A 22,621-nucleotide genomic window follows, 5' to 3' on the forward strand; every position below is an offset into this window, starting at 1 on the left:
GCTGGAGATAAGAGCAACTTCAACGAACACGGCTCGTCACGCCCGGTTCAGCCTCACTTTTGTCGGTGGTGATAATAGCTGAGTCACCTGCTGCTGTTATATGATCAGCCTGGTCCCACCCGCTGTTTCTGCACATGTCAAACTCCACATCTTATCTAGCTACAACTTTTTTAATACAGGTTACTTTTCAACAAGGTCTTGCCAAGTTTTTCAAGTTAAATCAGCTGTTTGTGCCACTGCTCTTGGTCACACCAAAGGCGTCAATAAGTGCTGATAACATTTATGTAACTACATGGTGCCTTGACCCGCGTTGCGCGTGCGTAACGATGCGTAAAAGCGCTCCAAAATATACCGCGCGCAAAGTGAATCAAGAAAATAATGTTCAAAGCTAGAGCGCGCCCAGAGTCTGCTGCCATCATCAAAGAGCCAGATAGCAACAACTCTTTGCCTGTTGAAGACCACAAAAAAACTCTATCTTATTTTAGTTTTTACTCTTTTCTGTCAACTCACTGGTGCTGAATGACAAATCACTTATTCATAACACTTTGTTATGAATAAGTTTGAGAATAGACTGTTCATATCCAGAAACAGATGCAGGTAACATGCAGTCTATTCTACATCCAGTTTGTTAAAGGACACACAACACACTGTGTAAATTAAACTAGGTTTATTATTTTTCAGCAATTTCAGTTCATTGCAAACCACAGCATGCAGATAGTGGAAAGAAACAGTGTATAAAAACCTGCAGGTTCAGTATTTTCTATGGTAGAAAAGCTTTAAAATACCTCAAGCAAACTCAAGGTTTTGGAATGAATTCAGAATTTAGGTTCTCACACAGTTAAACATAGCGTTGTGTGAGTGTTCAGTGGCAGAGTGTTCTCTTCTTGGCAGCAGCCCTGGTCCTGGTAGATTTGACGACCCTTCTCTTGGCCCTCCTGGGACTCTTAGGCTTCTTGGGACTCTTAGCTGCAGCTGGTTTCTTGGCTTTCCTCGGTGATTTCTTAACACTGGTCCTTGTTAAGACCTTCTTTGCCTTTGGCTTCGTCTTGCTCACCACTTTCTTCTTTGGAGGTGCAGGAGCCTTTTTGTTCAGCTTGAAGGAGCCTGAGGACCCGATGCCCTTGGTCTGGACCAAAGCTTTGTTGGCCACCAGGCGTCTGATGGTGATGAGGACCCTGGCGTTGTTCTTCCCCACATCGTATCCTCCAGCCTTCAGAGCCTTCTTCACGGCTGCCAGGGACATGCCGCTGCGCTCTGTGGAAGCGGACACAGCCTTCAGTATCAGGTCAGACACTGTGGGGCCCGACTTCTTCCTCTGAGACTTGGCTCTCTTCTTTGGAGATTTGGCCGGAGCCACTCTACGCAAAACTATCACTGCAGAAGGCATTGTAAGCAGATCGGCTCTTCTCTCCCTCTCAAACTGGATAGTTTGTGTTTTCTCCAGCTACCGGATTCTGTAAAATTCATGCATAAACTGTTAGATATCAATGTAAAAAGCACATCACAAGAAACAGTGTGATATTAACTCTCTATATGTATATTCTTAGTTTGGGATTTTATAAAATGTACTGAAGTTTTTGGTGTAATTAGAAGCTGGCATTGTTCAAGTGTAATTTCAGGCAAGTATTTTTAACATTCTAACAAGGTTACACCCTCAAAATAACAAGTACAGACTTTTATATTTAAATAAACTTAAATAGTAATGTGTTTTATATACCGGCTACAATAATGAGCTTAATTTTATCTATTTTCCATGATTAAATGCATTTAAATATGACCAAAGAAACACAGCTAGGTCCATGAAGCTAGCATTTAGCAAAGAGTGGAAAGGCTCCAGAATCTGTGGCTGTTACAAGTGATAGGCTTTCTGTTAACTCTTTTCTGTCTTTTCAAACAATATTTCATCTACAGTTTTTGTCTAATTTTTTCCACATTACATGATCTAATTAAGAAAGATTTGAATACCGTATTGTAATCTAACAGCTAGAAATTATGTGTATAACAAAAAAATTACAAAGGATCCTCTTTACAACAGCTTGCGCACCCCTATGGGTGCATGCACACCACTTTGGGAATCCCTGATGTAGCTTAATACAAGTGACCACGAGGCAAGGAATGTTTTTCAGAATGATCACACATTTGTGACTGTACACCTCAAAGGATTGAAATGTTTTTCCTTTTTGGTAGGAGATGCACTTGACAATTCTGACACCGATCAGGCCTCATCCACTGAAAATGACAATGAGGCAGTTGAAGAAATGAAGCAGCATGTACCAAGCCAAGACTCTGTTTCAGATGGAGCAGACAATACCTTAAACACTCCTGTTGATGTTGAAGATGCCAAGCAGACACATCCACACTATGAAGAGGATATATCTGATGATCGCTTATGACATATAAGGGATCCAGACTATACCCCATCCTTTGATGAGTCCTTGTCATCAAAGGCCATCCAGAGATGTCATAAGCGATCCAGACTATTCCCCATCCTTTGACTAGTCCTTGTCATCAAAGGCCATCCAAGGATGTCATAAGCGATCAGATATACCCCATCCTATGAGTCCTGTCATCAAGGCCATCCAAGGATGTCATAAGCGATCCAGACTATTCATCCGAGTCCTGTCATCAAAGGCCATCCAAGGATGTCATCCAGACTATACCCCATCCTTTGATGAGTCATTTGAAGGTGTGATCGAAGACCATCCAGAAACCCAAGGAGATCAGTCAAACACAGAAATACCTCTTATGTTACATAATTGACAGACATTGTTATTAGTATGACAATAGTCATCTATTGTCATAACCTTTTGAGTGAAATTATTAATAAATATCATATATTCAATATTAGGTAATTTTTTTTGTGTTTTCTGAAAAACCTGAAAAAATTACTTGGGCCATTAGTTTAAGAGGGTGATGATATACAAGATCTTGTTATCAAACCCTTATGACAAAGAAATGTGATATAGGTTTAACCTACAACTTTAATAAATAGTAAATGGTGTATAATATACATGTTTTCTGTATACAAGTAGTTTTCATATTGGTGCATATCAGCCAACATATCTGAGGAATCATTGCAGTTCACACACACATACTGTATAAATTACAATGATTCTGAAGTTATGATTATATTATTATATTTGAAACTTGATATTTTGCAGTTTAACCATCAATTTTATAGAAATTTCTAGAAAAGAGAAACACAACCAAATACAGGCAGCTCGAAGTTTAAGATTTAAGAAATGTTTTGAGTATGTGTAAAGAAAAATCCAAATCTTTTCTATAAACTTAAGGTTGTCATGTTGATACATATCCACTTAAATGCCGGATACCGATGAGTGTACATACAGTATATCGATGTATATATCGATGTAGGCCGTTTTATTTTGCCTAAGTCAAAAGACAATGTGACTTAGGCAATTTTACAAGCTTTTCAAGATGGCTGCTGCATCAAATAGAACAAAAATCTACCTAGCCGCTGAAGTTATTTCCATGATTCAGGGCTCGTCCCCTATTGGTAAGTGATGAGGTTTACTATAATATAGGCTAGGCCAGTCATTCCCAAAGTGTGGGCCGCGGCCCCCTGGTGGGCCGTGAAGCCACTGCAGGTGGGCCGTGAGAGGTCATCAGAAAATAAATAGATAAAAAAGTTTCAGGTTTGTAAGTAAGCGTTGATTACCACAAAAAATGTATGATTGATTTAAAAAAAAGTAATCATCACAGGTAATGAAACAAAGACATGAGATATAAATTCCACGTTGTTCTTATTTTATCTGACCTATATAGCAGGTGTCATTGTTTTTGCTGACCGTCACAGTAACACTTGAACGCATCATTAGCGGGGGAATCACAGGTGAGGGAGAACTTTGTTGTGAGCTGGGTCGAGCAAGATGGAGCCGAGGAAAGCTGCTGATGACGAAGGGGAATCAGAAAGTCCAACTGAACCATTCAAAACTAAAACGAGGACTCGCAGAAAGGACTCATGTGAGGACCTGTCGCTGGCCCAGAGGAAAACCCCCAAGCCTGTGTGTGTGTGTGTGTGTGTGTGTGCGCGCTGAGATGCGAGCTAACAAGACCCTGGGACCGTGTAAAGTGCGCCGCCATTTAGAAACTAAACATGGACAATATTTATCCAAGCCTCGAGCACCTTTTTAAAAATCCGCCGAGAGAGCATCGGAGCCAGCTAACACACCCCCCCTCTCATCGGGTGAGTTACAGGTGACACGATGTCACTTTACACGACATGTGATTCAATATCAAGTATATCGAGATAAACTGCTTTTTAAACAATATTTCATCTACAGTTTGTCTAATTTTTTCCACATTACATGATCTAATTAAGAAAGATTTGAATACCGTATTGTAATCTAACAGCTAGAAATTATGTGTATAACTAAAAAATTACAAAGGATCCTCTTTACAACAGCTTGCGCACCCCTATGGGTGCATGCACACCACTTTGGGAATCCCTGATGTAGCTTAATACAAGTGACCACGAGGCAAGGAATGTTTTTCAGAATGATCACACATTTGTGACTGTACACCTCAAAGGATTGAAATGTTTTTCCTTTTTGGTAGGAGATGCACTTGACAATTCTGACACCGATCAGGCCTCATCCACTGAAAATGACAATGAGGCAGTTGAAGAAATGAAGCAGCATGTACCAAGCCAAGACTCTGTTTCAGATGGAGCAGACAATACCTTAAACACTCCTGTTGATGTTGAAGATGCCAAGCAGACACATCCACACTATGAAGAGGATATATCTGATGATCGCTTATGACATATAAGGGATCCAGACTATACCCCATCCTTTGATGAGTCCTTGTCATCAAAGGCCATCCAAGGATGTCATAAGCGATCCAGACTATTCCCCATCCTTTGACTAGTCCTTGTCATCAAAGGCCATCCAAGGATGTCATAAGCGATCCAGACTATACCCCATCCTTTGATGAGTCATTTGAAGGTGTGATCGAAGACCATCCAGAAACCCAAGGAGATCAGTCAAACACAGAAATACCTCTTATGTTACATAATTGACAGACATTGTTATTAGTATGTCAATAGTCATCTATTGTCATAACCTTTTTGAGTGAAATTATTAATAAATATCATATATTCAATATTAGGTAATTTTTTTTGTGTTTTCTGAAAAACCTGAAAAAATTACTTGGGCCATTAGTTTAAGAGGGTGATGATATACAAGATCTTGTTATCAAACCCTTATGACAAAGAAATGTGATATAGGTTTAACCTACAACTTTAATAAATAGTAAATGGTGTATAATATACATGTTTTCTGTATACAAGTAGTTTTCATATTGGTGCATATCAGCCAACATATCTGAGGAATCATTGCAGTTCACACACACATACTGTATAAATTACAATGATTCTGAAGTTATGATTATATTATTATATTTGAAACTTGATATTTTGCAGTTTAACCATCAATTTTATAGAAATTTCTAGAAAAGAGAAACACAACCAAATACAGGCAGCTCGAAGTTTAAGATTTGAGAAATGTTTTGAGTATGTGTAATGAAAAATGCAAATCTTTTCTATAAAGTTAAAGTTGTCATGTTGATACATATCCACTTAAACGCCGGATACCGATGAGTGTACATACAGTATATCGATGTATATATCGATGTAGCGCGTTTTATTTTGCCAAAGTCAAAAGACAATGTGACTTTTACAAGCTTTTCAAGATGGCGGCTGCATCAAATAGAACAAAAATCGACCGAGCTGAAGTTATTTCCATGATTCAGGGCTCGTCCGCTATTGGTAAGTGATGAGGTTTACTATAATATAGGCTAGGCCAGTCATTCCCAAAGTGTGGGCCGCGGCCCCCTGGTGGGCCGTGAAGCCACTGCAGGTGGGCCGTGAGAGGTCATCAGAAAATAAATAGATAAAAAAGTTTCAGGTTTGTAAGTAAGCGTTGATTACCACAAAAAATGTATGATTGATTTAAAAAAAAGTAATCATCACAGGTAATGAAACAAAGACATGAGATATAAATTCCACGTTGTTCTTATTTTATCTGACCTATATAGCAGGTGTCATTGTTTTTGCTGACCGTCACAGTAACACTTGAACGCATCATTAGCGGGGGAATCACAGGTGAGGGAGAACTTTGTTGTGAGCTGGGTCGAGCAAGATGGAGCCGAGGAAAGCTGCTGATGACGAAGGGGAATCAGAAAGTCCAACTGAACCATTCAAAACTAAAACGAGGACTCGCAGAAAGGACTCATGTGAGGACCTGTCGCTGGCCCAGAGGAAAACCCCCAAGCCTGTGTGTGTGTGTACTGTGCGCTGAGATGCGAGCTAACAAGACCCTGGGACCGTGTAAAGTGCGCCGCCGCCATTTAGAAACTAAACATGGACAATATTTATCCAAGCCTCGAGCACCTTTTTAAAAATCCGCCGAGAGAGCATCGGAGCCAGCTAACACACCCCCCCTCTCATCGGGTGAGTTACAGGTGACACGATGTCACTTTACACGACATGTGATTCAATATCAAGTATATCGAGATAAACTGCTTTTTAAACAATATTTCATCTACAGTTTGTCTAATTTTTTCCACATTACATGATCTAATTAAGAAAGATTTGAATACCGTATTGTAATCTAACAGCTAGAAATTATGTGTATAACTAAAAAATTACAAAGGATCCTCTTTACAACAGCTTGCGCACCCCTATGGGTGCATGCACACCACTTTGGGAATCCCTGATGTAGCTTAATACAAGTGACCACGAGGCAAGGAATGTTTTTCAGAATGATCACACATTTGTGACTGTACACCTCAAAGGATTGAAATGTTTTTCCTTTTTGGTAGGAGATGCACTTGACAATTCTGACACCGATCAGGCCTCATCCACTGAAAATGACAATGAGGCAGTTGAAGAAATGAAGCAGCATGTACCAAGCCAAGACTCTGTTTCAGATGGAGCAGACAATACCTTAAACACTCCTGTTGATGTTGAAGATGCCAAGCAGACACATCCACACTATGAAGAGGATATATCTGATGATCGCTTATGACATATAAGGGATCCAGACTATGCCCCATCCTTTGACTAGTCCTTGTCATCAAAGGCCATCCAAGGATGTCATAAGCGATCCAGACTATTCCCCATCCTTTGACTAGTCCTTGTCATCAATGGCCATCCAAGGATGTCATAAGCGATCCAGACTATACCCCATCCTTTGATGAGTCATTTGAAGGTGTGATCGAAGACCATCCAGAAACCCAAGGAGATCAGTCAAACACAGAAATACCTCTTATGTTACATAATTGACAGACATTGTTATTAGTATGTCAATAGTCATCTATTGTCATAACCTTTTTGAGTGAAATTATTAATAAATATCATATATTCAATATTTGGTCAATTCTTTTGTGTTTTCTGAAAAACCTGAAAAAATGACCTGAAAAATCCAAATCTTTTCTATAAACTTAAAGTTGTCATGTTGATACATATCCACTTAAACGCCAGATACCGATGAGTGTACATACAGTATATCGATGTATACATATCGATCGTGCTCAATTGTTTCAAAATAACTTAAAAGAAGGGAAGTGCTGGATGTGCTGCATTTGTATTTTTTTTTTTTAAACTGTTAAAATATATTGGTTATATTTAGTTCCAAAGTGGTCATAGGCCATTATAGATCAAGATCAACGGGATTTCTTTGTTATTGGAGTTGGAGTCCTTTGTGTTGCTCTGTGGGATCTTCCCTCTTCTCTCTCTCTCTCTCTCTCTCTCTCTCTCTCTCTCTCTCTCTCTGTGTGTTCCTGTACTTATACCTTTGTGAGGACCGTTTAAGCATAGACCCTACAGAGTGAGGACATTTTAACTGTTCCTCACTTCTTCAAAGGGCTGTTTGAAGGTTAAGACTTAGTTTTAGGGTTAGAATTAGGTTTAGGTAAGTTTGGATGGTTAAGGTAAGGGTACGGCTAGGCAATGTCTTATGTCAATGAGTGTCCTCACTAGGATAGAAGTACAAATGTGTGTGCGTGTCTATCTATAGTTATGAGGGCCAATTTTGGTTCAATGCCATAATTGTGAGGACATTTTGGCTGGTCCTCACATATTCAAAGAGCTGTTTGAGGGGTAAGACTTGGTTTTTGGGTTAGTTGTGATGATTGGGGGGCTAGGGAATGGAGTGTCCTCACAACTATAGAGAGACGTGCATGTGTGTGTGTGCGCGAGAGAGAGAGTGTGTGTGCGTGTGCGTGCGTGCGTGTGTGTGATGCAGCTTCCCAGAGAGGCGCTGGCTGTCAGACCTGTTCTGCCTCTGTCCATCGTCCTCCTCCCCGAAGCATGTGACCATGTGATCACACAGTCTCTGCGCAGTCAGACAACCGGAGGAAAGCTTGTGACCGAAGCAGCAGCTGTGGAGCTGGCGGCGTCAGCTCAGTTCTCCGAGAGATAAAAACTGGACCCCGGCGTCTCCGCACTCCTTCATCCATCTGCGCAACTCCGCCACCCAACATGGACTGCGGCATCTTCACCTCCAAGTCCGTGCTCCTCTTCCTCAGCTTGGTATTTTGTGTGAGTCGATGAGTCATTTCTCCACCTCCCAAGATTTGTTTTTGAGTAAATCGGGTATTTGTTGTGTGCTTTTACAGCTGTATTAGTTATTATTTATAAGCCAAATGTGCGCCCATGCATTACGCAAATCAGAGCTGTGACCTGGTAAACACGTCGGTTTCTTGCTGCTCTTGTCTCTACTGCGCACTTCCTCATTTTGACTTTTTGCTCAGTTGCGCTATTTATCACACATCTGCGCAATGAATTCTTAAAAACACAATGTGGTTAAAAGTTAAAGGCCACAAGTAACCTTTCTCAATAATGGGAATTTAAATGTGATTGACTTCAGGGGAAACAGTGATTTGTCACCCAGCCACTCTGACAGACTGGAGTTTATAGTTCAGTAAAGTTGGAAAGATATTCACAGATTCGGACTTCCCGGATCAATAAGTCAAAAGCGAAACGATGTTAAAGCACAAATGCCGCATAATTCCCACCGTAGTAAGGTGGACAACGGGCTACAGGCCAGTTTTCATCAATATGAGTCGTCCTCCGTGATGGACACAGAACATTGGTGTCTATGTACAGCCTGCTGTGAGACGAGTGCGCAGGGACCGTCTACAAAGTGCAACACCGAAAAGAGATATTACACAAATATTCAATAACTTCACTGTAATACTGTATATTCTCACCAAAATCACGTCACAGGTCCAGGGTCTCCTGCTGGCTATGCTACAGTACTAAGTTTGGGAACAAGGGATTTAGCATAATTTTGGGAAATATTTATTATTGAAAATATTCAATAACTTCACTGTAATACTGTATATATCTAGCTTTGTATCAATTCATAAAACTTCTGATATCTATATTGTTACCTTATAGTGGATGAATTCACCCTGACTCTCCTTCATTTAGTCTCCCTGGAAAACAGTGGTAGGTTCTCTCTCCCTCAGGGACCCAGTGAAGTCCTCTATCTGCCTGTGGCTCATGTTTGTCTAATTAGATTACTGGGAGATCAAATTGGCCTGTGTGTGTTTCCAAAAACAAACCACAGACATGGTTTATCATTTTTCATTCGTACATCCACAGTTTGCTCCAATTAAATTAGTTTTCATCCTCTTTGCAGTTCACACTGAACTTTTTCTCATCTTTGGTTGTGTAATGAGTCTCTTTAGGGATTTCCAATGTTCAGGGGTTATTGCATCCCGTGTATTTCAACATGTCCTAAAGCCTCTCCTTTATTTCCCACCAGCAATTACACTATTCCTGCCATTTTCCAAACATCTTTTACATAAACTCATATAACGCTAAAGACCAACATCAGGGTTTATTTTCGACACAGCTCTGTTGGCCAAAAATGAAGAATGTGGGACAAACTAGTCTGTTTATAATTAGAACATCTATCTTTAATTTTTCCAGTGATTCATCAGCTGTGTGAGTTGGATCATGACACATTTCCGCATCTTGAGCAGGACTAGCTGGAACTAGGAAAAACCACAGATGTTAAAAACTGTTTAAAGACATTTTTTATCAGTTTATCTTTTTAAACTCTATTATGTGAAAATCATATTATGCCACCAATCATAGTTCAAAGGTTTATTGAAATATTTTGAGAATGACAAAAGTTATATTTTGTTGTGCGTTTAGTAAATGTGTCTAATATCATTCACTAAACAACTGGTGTAATGGTCTGGTGATAAAACGTGGTTTCTTTCTTTTATAAAATGTTATCAACATCCGCATCTAATTGTGTAATACAATGTTTTCTGGACAAATTGTGTGATTTGAGGAGAAACTCAAATATTTAAAAGGTCGTGTGGGAGCACATGAGCTCTTACATCACGTCACGGCTGCTTTGTTTCCCAGTCGGCTCTTCTTAAATAATGCCTGCCCCCCCAAAAAAAGCCTGATCTGAGATACAGTACTGGGACATTTGTCGTGAAGGGACCGACTAAAATCATACCCATGAGATCAAGACACATCGCCCCAGAGGCTTCTCACATTCCTGAGAGGTGGCCCTGCATGCACACGGGTAGCGCTATATGTTGTGTAAGCCTCTTTGTGCTGCTTCTTAGGCACAAGATCAGAGTTTCTAGAAAGATTAGGGGGTGAGCGATTTGTTGGGGAGGGAGGTAGACTCCAGAGGGATCCCGTGACTGGGGAGTGATTAGGAGGAGGGAGTCATGAGGCTCAACTGAGGGATGAATGATTGTGAGGCCTCACAAAAACACACATTCTCGCACTCGAACAATGTTCAACTGGTGTCATCAGAGGAGAAGTCATCCTGAAAATGAAAACGTCTTTCTGTGTTTGATGCAAAGGCAAATTTAGCTGATCATACATTTATAATCCCACTGCAGTGCCAGAATATGGATTGACACAGACAGAGATATTTGAGTATAATCTCATTCTGGCTTATTATTTACGCAGCTCTCATCAGTTAGCAGATGTTTTGTGCTTTTTCCCACACTATTCTGTGACTGGAGTTTGAATCAAGTCTGATACTGTGAGTCTCAAAGGGCAAAATGAAGTCAGGAGAGCTGATGATAAGATAAACATAGAAAAACCATTGATTTCTTAACAGTTGTGTCCGAACTGGAAGTCTCTTGTACATTGATCGTTACTCAAACAGATACAGAAAGCACAATAAACAAAGCCGTCGTTTTACTATACAACATTTTTAAGGTGATTAGCTTTCAGTCTGAAACGTGACCTGCATGTACGCGCAGTCTTATGACCGATGAGTTCACTCCTGAAGCATGATTTGTAGAGAAGTCATGATGATGGTGTGACTCGATGGCCGATCTGCATTTTGATCCACAGAGACCGACCATAAGTGATTTTACAGCCTCATATGACAGATAACTGTCACATCTGATAACTACATCACAACAAACCCCTTTGTGCTCGGTCTTAAAGCGCTTCAACACGCGGCTGCTCACTTTATATTGGATTGTGTTCATGATGCTACTGTATGATGCTATCTCCTCTCTGTACCTTGGAAAAAGAAGCAGAAATGTCACCATTCTTCAGTGTTTTAACTACGTCAAGTTTGGATACAAAAGACTCATTTATCTGTATTTATTAGTGAAAGGTTAAAAAATGCCTGTTTCCTCTACAGCAAAGAGAGGAAAGCACGGATCATGTGACAGATCCCTGTAATTCTATCAATGTGTGTTTGTTTCTGCAGGAGTTTGCTTTGTTAAATGCAACCTCTAAGTACTCAGAGGTTGGTCTGGAAACGCTGAAGATCCATAATTTGGGATTATTGACCCTTTTTAACACAGGCTTAAATAACTAGAGCTGTTTATTTCCAGAATAAAAAATATGACACTAAAAGACAGGTTTTCTCATTTTCACATATGTTGTACATTCATAGAAGCATTCTGATCTGTACACACCATAATGATAACTTGTCATCTGTGAATTAACACTCATATGTGTGTAACACATGTTTATTGCAGGCTGCAGGAGCGGCGTTGGCCTACATCGGCACCTACGTGATCCACAGCTACATCAACTTCAACAGTTTCATTCAGGACAAGTATGCGCTGGTCCCAGCAGCCATCACCATCGGCATCAGCGTGGTGATGTTCGTGATTGGTCTGGTGGGATGCTGCTCCACGCTACGGGAGTCCAAGTGCGGCCTCTGCTTTGTAAGTGTCTGTGAGACAGGAGAGATAGTTCACGCTTCACTGGTCCTCTCATTTCCTTGACATCTGTTTGCTCAGCTGTAGAGTCTGAAGGTGAAAGTGCATCTATAAACATACAGTATATCAGCTCAGTTTATTATCTTTCATTTTTGGTGCTTATATATTTGTCCTTAGTGTTTGCTTGTCCTTTCACTCTGATTTTTGTTGACACCTTATTTCCTCTGTTTCCTCCTCTCCAGTTCTTTCTGGTCATCATGATGATGTTTGCGGCTGAAGTCACTGCTTTGGTGTTTAGCTCCATCTACCAGGGCAAGGTGAGTCACATATATACGTTTTCTCTATCACACAATGTCTGCTGCTGAGCATAAACTATATTTTAATACATTTCATCTTCATTACTTTGAATCTGCTCTGGCACACATCATGTTTTTTCATTATGTATTGTGTGTGTCCAGATTAGCGGAGACCTGCAGCGCTCTATGAATGAGTCCTTCTCAATGTATGATGGTCAGGGCACTGAGTCCAAAGGTGTGGATTACTTGCAGACTCAGGTTGGTATTATGTTCTGCTGTGTATAAATAGTTTGTACTTGTATTCTCTTCAAACTCTTCTGCTTTGTTTGCTTTCATTTCCTTCTCTTGAGCTTTCATTTTAATCCCCAGTCTCTCTTTTTTGCCTCTGAAGAAAAAAGCCATTTTATCACATAAACAGCTAAAACACAGGATACAAACACGTAGATTTTTATGTGGTATATATGTTTTTATTATTTCTTTGGATAACTGGCCAGATATTGGCAGAAAGTGCAGTAGAGCTGAGTAGTTGTACGATTATTTTAAATGAGACAACCCCCATCCTCAAAATATAAGAAATGATTTTCTTTTTCGGGAAAATTTAAATGTGTTAAACGTCATATTCCCGTGTCTGGGTTTTCTCCGAGTACTCCGGCTTCTTCCCACAGTCCAAAGTCATGCAAACCCTTAAAAGGACGAGCAGTATTGACGACGGATGGCTAATGGATGGTCTGTCAAGAGTTACTGTGGGAAATGCTCACTGAAGGAGAAGTTGGAGCGTGCAGGTAAAAAAAAAAAAAGAAGGCATCCCTTAATCCCTAAAAATATGCTCTGAATCATAACTCACTCACATGCACGTGCAGGTTAAGGAAGGCGGATACTTCCCTCAATTGTTTCTCATATATCTTCTTCCTTACCCTCTATTTTTTATCCTTTTGCTTATGTTGCCTGGTTTTTTTAATCCCCTCTCTTTTTTCTCTTCGACTCTGTGCAGCTGCAGTGCTGTGGAGTTAACTATTTCACCAGCTGGTCCAACACGACCTGGTCCAGAAGCCAAAACAACACAGTGCCTCTGTCCTGTTGTAAAAACAGCATCACACAGTGCACTGGCAGAATGGACCAACCAAACCTCCTCAACGTCATGGTAAAGCCCACAGAACCACATTTTAGTCTTGAGACGTAAATGCTGTGTCAGGGAAAATGTTGTTTCATGTGCTAATGCATTGAACTGTAAGACGCAGGCATTTCAAAACGCTTGTGTGTGTATTTTAGGGTTGTGAGCTCAAGCTGAAGAGCCTCATAGAGGATGTGTGGGGATACGCCACGCTGGTCATTCAGGGCTTCGCCATCGTCAAGGTAAAGATGGCTGCAGTTAGCCTGATACAACACACACTCCAGCAGTTGCGAAAGAGCATTACTGTCCAACACAGTATTTCTGCAACGATATGATTCATATGTTCCCGTTGAGTTGTTGATTCAGCGGTTACTGGAGACAGTCCAGCATCTTTGTTGAGAGGGTGAACCCTATAAACTCCTTCACATTCTTTCAGTGCATGGATCATCTAACCTAGAGCTTGTTGGGTTGTATGTGAGAGCTCATCAGGGATGTAAAACAAGAGGATTTACTGTTGAATGAAGATGAAATAGAGGATTTTATGTCTCTAACTCCACTCGTGTGAAAGATGGTAGCTCAGTCGAAGGCTACTCTTTAAAACAGAAAAGACATTTCAGTATTTATCAATCAAATTAATCAACTTTTATTTGTATCACCCATATTTACAAATTACAATTTGTGTAACAGGGTTTAACAAGGTGCAACATCCTCTGTTCTTAACCCTCAACAAGAGTAAGGAAAAACAACCCAAAAAAAAACATTAACAGGGAAAAAAAACATAGAAACCAAATCTATCTGAATGGAATCTCATCCTTATTCTTGCACATATAGACCACTTTGTACTTCAGAGACTGTTTTCAGTCCTTGATCCTCCTACTCAAATACAGCGCTTACTTGTAACCTTTTATGCTCCACTCCAGGTCTAACTTCACTTCAAAATGTGTTTGAAGAGCTTTGTGTCCGATTACCTTTATGTCTCCTGTTGCAGTTCTTCGGGATGACTAGCGTATGTGTGATCACCTGTAGAAGTGGCAACCGGAGGAGAGGCTACCAGCCTCTCTATGCCTGAAGACCTCCACCACCTCCACCCCTAGGTGTGCTGACCACTTGAAAACAGGAGGCCTCCTTATTCTGCTGTGTACTGAAGCATACAGGTCCAACATGTAGAAGTCTAATGGAACACAGTAGAGCAAATACCTCCGCCAAGGCCCAATAATCCTACACAACGCTGTCGAGTTCTTATCATAGAAATAAAAAAGATTATAAAGAAAGTGGTCTGATACATTGAATGGTTTCCGCCCAGGGCCCATCCCTCCACCAACTTTGTGGAAATTGGTTTAGTAGCTTTTGTGAATCCTGCTGATAAACACAAAACAGCAAACAAATGCAAGTGAAAACATAATCTTCTTGACGGAGAATTTCATATAAACAACATACAGGTGGCAAACTCAAAATATAATTTCTCCTCAGACAAGATCAACATGAATACGTCCAATTTTGAGTTATTGTCTTAATGTCCCTCAGGAGAGTCCCTGAGGTGTCCATGTTGGTTGAGCTGTCAAATGTTTCTTTACTGTCACAGGCCAAGGACAGTGAAACAATTCTTCAGTAATTAAATTGTTAAAAATACTGCCCCCTGTTGGATTTTGTTAGCTCGAAGCAGTTTTCTCCTTGCTGCTGGATCATGTTGATATTCTTCCAAAGAACATTCTTCTTTGAAATGTATTGTAGCAAAAGATTGCAAACTATGTTTTAAGCTTTTTGTGATTATGAACAAAAGAAATTAAAAGCAGTTAAATGCCTTATTTAGAATTGCAACTGACAATTGGATGAAGTATATGCATATAATGTTAAATGGTCAGTTGACTGTTTTTAATTAGGTCACAGTTCTCGTACGTAGTTTGACTTTTGGTTGTTATTGTGTTTCTAAATTAAAAAGGTCAATATTTCACAATAATTTGGAGGTTGGTGCAGTTTTATCACGTCCTTGTGTTACCTCGTCTTCTGTGTGTTGTTAAATGTACGATATTAAATGAGCCTTTATAAGTAGAACATTAGGACAGTTGAACACAAATAATAATAATAATAATAATAATATTTATACAGCACTTTTAAAAACAAAGTAACAAAGTTCTTTGTTAAGCAAAACAGAAGAAATAAATATATAGAATTAGAATGGATAAAATGACACAATATAAAAGAATTAAAATAATCAAATCAAATAAAGTCGGGGTTACAAGGATCCCATTGTAACTTAAATAAATAAAAGAAAGCCCAGTAAATGCATGTTTACTGTATAGAAATAAATATGTTATGAAGGTGGGGACAGATACAGTTTTGTGTGATTCTACACAAAGTCTAAACAAAATTTAAAGGCAATTTAAACTCTACACGTGTCATAACTGTAACATAGCACAGTACAGGTTACCTACTGATGAGGGTGTAGATTTAATTGATTAATTGAAAAATCTCAGTACTGTAATTACCAAATCCAAAACAACACATTAGGACTCCATTAGGATTACAGCACTTTGTCATCAATTTGTTTTTTGTTGTATGTTTAGTTGCAGTCACAAAGAAATTCCTACAGGTGGCGTTAGGAAACCTGCTCTGAGTTTGAAGTCCTTTACCAGCAGTTGTGATGAGGAAACATGAAACACATCATGTGAATTAAGTAGAAGATGAGAATACATATTAAACATTCAGCTGTTTCATGCATTCATGTATAAATAAGGTAATCCATCATTGCAGTAAGTCTGTTTTCAAGCTGTGGCATAAATAGGTTGTTTGCATGTTTTCGAGCTCAAAGAAACAAATGGAATAATTATTTTCCTCCCTCATAGTAACCAAACTCTTTCATAATAGTTACTCGTGTCAGAGTTTTTTATAACTGCTCTGTGGCTGATAATGTGTAAGACGCCCGCTGATGTAAACGACCCTGTCTCAGCCTGTGTCCCTCTCATATCTCCTGCCTGCATATCTTATTCAAAGCATATCCTCACTGATCCAGGCTGTTGGCATTTGGACAGGCCAGTTCTTTTCACAGTGATCTGTTGGCACACAACTGCTGAGATAACCTTGTCAGCCCTGAGACCCGTTCTCTTCCCTCCAGCCTCCCTCGCTCGCTCCTGTCTGTTTTTCTGAGCTGTCCACTTGTGATGGGATCAGCTGAGATGGATGTTTGATGCCAGGTCTGAACAGGGAGGTTATGGTGTCGGTTTCTCACTCGTATTCTCAAGAAGAATATTTTTATTTATTAGCTTCTGTAGTTGTGAATGAAAATAATATTAATAAATTAGTGGAAAGAAGTGAAATAATAAGAAAAATGTACGACTAAAATGTAAAGAAAAGAACAGTCAAAAGAAAAGAAAATAATATAAAAAGATTTTTCTAATGAAATAGAAAATAAGTGAAAACAAATCAACAGAGAAAAAAAGTATTCTGAAAACATGAAAAAAATGTATAAAACAAATTCACGGGCAAGTTTAAAAAATAAAATATATAACAAGAAAAAATAAAGTGAGTGAAAAGTGAGAAATAATTTCCCCCCAAAATTTGAAAGTTTGAAATCAATGAAAAAAGAAAAAAAATCTGACAAAAAGAAAGTAAAGAGAAATGTATGAAAAGTCAAACAAAATCATAAATATGTAAGAAATGTAAAAACAATGAATGAAAATGACAGGAAAGAAAATCAAATGAAGAAAAATTAAACAATAAATGAAAAATATAATAAAATATAAAGAATAAATGAGACAAAGTAAATTAAAAAATAAAATAATAAATACCCTTGTATAGGAAAGTGACTGAACTGGAGTGAAAGTGTTAATTCACCGAGGTAAGAGTTGTGTTTGTTTTGTCATTGCAGCATTTTCTGTTCCCTTATGAATTATCTCTACTCACCACATGTGGCCCCTTCCTCTGTATCTCTCTCCTCTTTGGGCTCTCCAGATCCGCACACACCACAAAAGGCACTCGGAGCAGGCCGACCACGGCAGATGTTGTCACAGGGACATTTCAGCCTGACCTCTAATTTATTTATTTCTTTCCTTTTTCTACTTAGACAGGAATGTGTTGGAGGGAGATAATCTGAGGAGGACACACAATGCTGCTGCTGTGCTGCCGTCAGACGCTCGGAGAGGAAGACTGTTTCTCTGTGTTAGATCCAAGAACCCTTCTCCAGAGAATTCCTTCATGTCTCCTGTAACATGTCTGTTAGGAATTTGTTTTTCTTTTCTTAAGTATCTCTGAGATTTAGCTTTGAACAAGTCACAAAGACCCCTGCTTTGCACAAATAGTTTATGTCTGAGCTGGATCACGTGGTTGATAAAAGGGGATATTTGCTGTTTTTTATGGGCTTGATAAAATGAAAAAAAGACCAGCGTGTTACTCGTTTTTATTAAGAAATAATACAGACAAATAAATAACTAGTTTCATGGTTTTATTTGGATTTCTCCGCTTCACCTTTCTTTTTAGGGCAGACCCATAAATAATGACATCACATTGTCGAGACCAGGAGCAGGTGTTGCTGACAACGTGTGTGTGTGTGTGTTCTGTAAATAGCCGCCCACCACCAACACTGTGATGTCTCCATTTGTCAGATGCTATCAGTATTAATGAGAGAGGTCATCCAGAAAAGAGGAACAGAAACACAGAGCAAAGACTCAACAGGACAGAATGAGCAGCAGCAGTCCACCATCATCCTTATCTGTCATTTTACAAGCCTAATATGTGCACGTTGTTACATGAGAAATACTCAAGTATCTCTGAATATTGTTTTTTCTCTAACCTTTTTTCTTTACTTCTTTTTTTTGTATGTTTCTTGTAAGTAGACACTTGATGATTTTCCCCTCCGCCAAGGAAGTTGTGTTTTCTCCCTGTCTGTTGTTGGTTCGTTTGTTTGCAAGCAAGATAAGAGAAAAACTACAGGACGGATTTCCAGAAAACTTGGTGGAAGGATGAAGTATGAGGAATACTTTTCTCAGCTTATAGCTTTACCTCTATCTTCAACTCTGATGTACATTGTTTTGTATGTACATCTTAATTTCCACCATGCAAAAGATATTTACCACATTGGCAAAAAGGTACATGTGCCTCTTTTTTTTTGAAGTATTTCTTTTTTCATATATGTATCGGAGTAAATGTGATTTTGAAAATGTTGCATGACTACGAAATAGTTTTCAATGTTTTTCAAACATGTAAATTAAATGACCTGATACCTGACCTTATACAATACATAGTATTATAAATCTGTATATGACACTTCCTGTCCTCTCCACGTGTACTATTTGCATGTGTGGGTAGGGGTCCGTGGTCATGATAAGCTGCTATCCCATCGTTGTGTTGTAAATGACAGCAGGTTGAGAGGTTGTAGTATTTCAGAAGATGTGTCAGTACAGTAAAATATAAAAAACACACACACAAGCGACACCGGAAAGTGATGTTTGATGCCTTCATGATTATATAAAACACCCCTGAACTGCAGCGCTGTTGGAAACAGTTAACAAAGGTAACTTATCACAGCATCAAAAGAGCTATTACAGTCATGATTGAGTGTGTTTGTCAAATTAATTTTGACCTTTCATCATTTTGTCCTGCTGAATAAAAACAGCAGGACAGAGACTTTGTTCCTGTTGCAGCTGCAGCAAAACTATTTAACAATTTCCTTTTCACTACATTCCTCTTTTAAACCTGACTTGCCGACACACATGAAAGGAAGCATGCCACACGCCTGGAAGATATAAAACTACAAGTCTGTTTCAATCCGAGCGGCTTCGCTGTATTTTACAGGAGGTACGAGAAAAGCTCCCCCTTGGCAATCAGAGAGAAACCACAGAGCCAGCGTCTGCTTTCATCAGACTGATGCATTACACAATTCATTCAGCAAACATTCTCCTTTAAAACAACACATTTATTAATGGTGATCCAATTGGCAATAAACATAAATATGTAATAAACACAACAAAGATCTTCTGAGCCATTTACAGCTGCTCTATGGTGCTGAAGGCTGACGTCCAAAGGATCCAACATGTCTGAACATCTTCTCCCTTTGACTCATTTGTCTCCTGGTTGGCGAGAGATGAGAGCGACATCCTCAACACTGCTTGTCTCAGGACGCTGTTGTTCGCCATTTCCTCAGATATCTCACTCACTGTGGCAGAAATGACAATTATCCCCTTGTCTCTTCTCACTGACGGAGTCATAACACCAGTGTGTCACTTTACACGGGCCTCATTACACTGCGTTGCTCCTGGGTCTCTGTTTTCTTCACGGCCTCGCTCCTCTTTTTTAATCCCTGTTGCTGTAGAAACTCTGCAAACTCATTATCACACTCACCATGACCTGTCTTCTCTCTCTCTCTTTTTCTTTCTTCCTTTCTCTCACTGTGCTGATTCTCATAACCGCCCTCCACAGGCTACAGGACTTTGTAAATCAACAGACTTTTATAAAAAACAGCCATCGGGCTTTGCAAACATTGGAGGAGCCTTTCTTTTTGTTACGCCTTGTGATGCTCTCTCCATCCTCACACATGATCCACACGAGTTCAAAGGGAGTTGTCAGCAGTGGTTGTGGGTTCAGAGAGAAATCAGAAACTAAACTGAGACATGACGATCATAATAATGATAAGGAACAAACCAAAGCGATGATAAATCAAACAATGCTAATGCCTTAAATGCACCGTTGTACTGTACTTAGACACATTTTATAATGATCATCGTCAACACTGTTGCAAGAGGCTTGTTGGTTCAAATCCTGGTTCTGCCGGGGCCTCTCTGTGTGGAGTTCATATGTTTTTCCCATGTCTCCGCTTACTCCGGCTTCCTCCCACAATCCAAAGACATGCAGATCGGAGCCAGCTTGTGAGTGTGTGAATGTGAAAGTGTATGTCAGTCCTGTGATGAGCTGGTGCCCCCCCATGACCCTTAAAGGATAAGCTGTATAGACGTTGGATGTACTTTTAGGGGTAAGTGATGTAGCTGGTATCTGATATAAACCCTCAAACTGGGTTTTTAACCTAATAAACTGTTTAATGGCTTCATTTAATCTTGACCGGCTTTACCACAAGCAATCACACATGTCTATCTTTTCATTTTGTAATTTCCAGTGAAATTAGGCTTCAAGTGTGAGTCATCTCTACTTTTAATGGAATGATATATGCTCATGTGATCTCGTACATTCAATTTCCGCTATGACTGTTATCTCTTTGCAGTGTAGGCTCTCTGCGTTTCTCTTCTACTTGAGCAAAGTATTATTTCCCCCTCGAGGGCCCATCCTGGACATGGTGGCATGTTCATTTTCTTAAGGCTCCTCTCTGGCTTCCTCTCCTGGGGAATCTCAACCCCAGTAATTCTGTCAGGATGACAGATGACCATGATTATTTAACCTATAACGATCAGGGAAGAATAGGTTCAGGATTTCCTTCAAATAGATGTAGACTGATTTCCCGCCTTATTACCTCCACCTAGGATGTCATGTTTTCACCCTGTCTATTAGTTTGTGGTTTTGTACATGTGTTTGTTTGTAAGAAACGTGGTAGAGGGATGTGGTGTGGGTCAGAGAAGATGCGGATCCAGATCAAGGTGCAGATCCAGGAAAACATTTTTATTACTTTCTACGAACAGGATCTTTTTTGATACTTTCATGAAAAAATCTGGCATATTTAGGGGACTGATATCTATGAGTGTGTGCAATTTGGTGAAGGCTAATAAGTGGCATTCTAATATTCTAATGGCTTATGACTTATACAAGCTAATTTTCTGTATGACTGCTATATCTTGGACCCTTTGCATCCCGCATTTGAGCAAAACTATTATTTTCTTTTCAAGGTCCCATCCTGGACATGCGTGGTGACAGATATTCAAAGGCTCCTCTCTGGATTTCCTCTCTTGGGGAATTCAGTCAGGATGATAGATCACCATGATTATTTAACAATCAGACCAGAATAAGCTGAAGGCTTCTTTAAATACATACAGACTGATTCCCCCCTTATATTATTATCGTTATTATTGTCATTATTATTATTATTATTATTATTATAGTGTTGGATGTGTACATTTGGAGACCCAAGTTCAACCAAGTTCAGGGGGATGCTGAGAGAGAGAGAGAGAGAGAGAGAGAGAGAGAGAGAGAGAGAGAGTACCTCATCATCAGTGGTGCAGTGTGTGTGTGTGTGTGTGTGTGTGTGTGTGTGTGTGTGTGTGTGTGTGAAGCCTCTCAGGTCTGAATGTAGTGTGTCGGGGGGTGATCCCTCCTCTCTCCTCTCTCCTCTCTCTCCTCTCGGATCCTCCGCTGACACAGAGCGGACAGTCGCCCACACAGTACCCGGCTGTAACTAACGCATCCTCCGGCTTATCTCATCTCGGCGGATCACCCCCCACGACCACCTCCTCCTCCAGCAACCCGTGCCTGCTGTTACCCCCCTCATATCACCATCTGAATCACAGACACACACAGAGAGAAAGAGAGAGAGAGAGAGAGAGAGGGAGAGAGAGATGCTGCCTCCCTCTGTGTGTGTCTCACTTTCTTGCTTCTTCCAAGGACCCGTATCTCCTGCTCGGATCTTTGTCTCCGGCTGCGGCGGCTGCTGATGCGCGTAATACTCCGGTGGGTGCTGCTCCTTATCTCGCCTCTTTCTTTCTTTCTTTCTTTCTTTCCTCTTGTTATCGCGGACAGAACAAAGTGGAGCTGCAGTTCGAGTGGTGGCGGAGGGACCGTAAAGAGAAGCGGCACAGGCCCCTTTGTACTTTTCTTTTCGTGCCTTATCAGAGGCACTTCCATCCTGTGTTTTTGTTCCGCGAGGGGCGTCACTGGAGCGCATGTTGACACACAAAGGCGGCTGCACGAAGCCAGTGTGCGGAGAGGATGCAGCGTCTCCCTGCTCCAGACAAACGCCTGTTAGGAAGTGCAATGTGAGAGAGAAATTAGGAATAAAAACACAAGGGGCACAGCTGCACGAAGCCAGAGGGGGGGGGTGCACCCCTGTTTGCACCCATCTGCTCTCACCTACAGTGATATTAGCCCAAAC

The 22,621-nt window shown here is 40.1% G+C and overlaps 2 protein-coding genes and 2 long non-coding RNA genes across 5 annotated transcripts; 3 read left to right on the forward strand and 1 right to left on the reverse strand.

The window, feature by feature from the left end:
* Nucleotides 1-652: 652 nt before the first annotated feature.
* Nucleotides 653-8,434, reverse strand: LOC118115360 (histone H1-like). Of its 2 annotated transcripts, none has more exons than XM_035166458.1 (2): nucleotides 8,296-8,434; nucleotides 653-1,454 (listed from the first exon to the last, which is right to left on the reverse strand). In XM_035166458.1, exon 2 carries the CDS (start codon nucleotides 1,385-1,387, stop codon nucleotides 863-865), a length of 525 nt encoding a protein of 174 aa, XP_035022349.1. In that variant the 5' UTR covers nucleotides 1,388-1,454; nucleotides 8,296-8,434; the 3' UTR covers nucleotides 653-862. The 2 variants fall into 2 exon arrangements, with proteins under 2 accessions (XP_035022349.1, XP_035022348.1); XM_035166457.2 differs by lacking the exon at nucleotides 8,296-8,434 and adding an exon at nucleotides 2,312-2,449.
* On the forward strand, nucleotides 3,694-5,124 carry LOC118115362. The gene is made up of 2 exons (XR_004697550.2): nucleotides 3,694-4,207; nucleotides 4,579-5,124. It is a non-coding gene; the product is annotated as an uncharacterized LOC118115362 (long non-coding RNA).
* On the forward strand, nucleotides 5,965-7,389 carry LOC118115363. Its single transcript, XR_004697551.2, has 2 exons — nucleotides 5,965-6,472; nucleotides 6,844-7,389. It is a non-coding gene; the product is annotated as an uncharacterized LOC118115363 (long non-coding RNA).
* tspan36 (tetraspanin 36) lies at nucleotides 8,431-15,556 on the forward strand. The gene is made up of 7 exons (XM_035166456.2): nucleotides 8,431-8,563; nucleotides 12,007-12,198; nucleotides 12,435-12,509; nucleotides 12,651-12,746; nucleotides 13,480-13,629; nucleotides 13,758-13,841; nucleotides 14,588-15,556. The coding sequence occupies exons 1-7, from the start codon at nucleotides 8,504-8,506 to the stop codon at nucleotides 14,666-14,668; spliced, it is 738 nt and encodes a 245-aa protein (XP_035022347.2). The 5' UTR covers nucleotides 8,431-8,503; the 3' UTR covers nucleotides 14,669-15,556.
* The last annotated feature ends 7,065 nt before the right edge of the window (nucleotides 15,557-22,621 follow it).

This window comes from Hippoglossus stenolepis, chromosome 9, assembly GCF_022539355.2.
Source record: "Hippoglossus stenolepis isolate QCI-W04-F060 chromosome 9, HSTE1.2, whole genome shotgun sequence".
Classification (NCBI taxonomy): Eukaryota; Metazoa; Chordata; class Actinopteri; order Pleuronectiformes; family Pleuronectidae; genus Hippoglossus; species Hippoglossus stenolepis.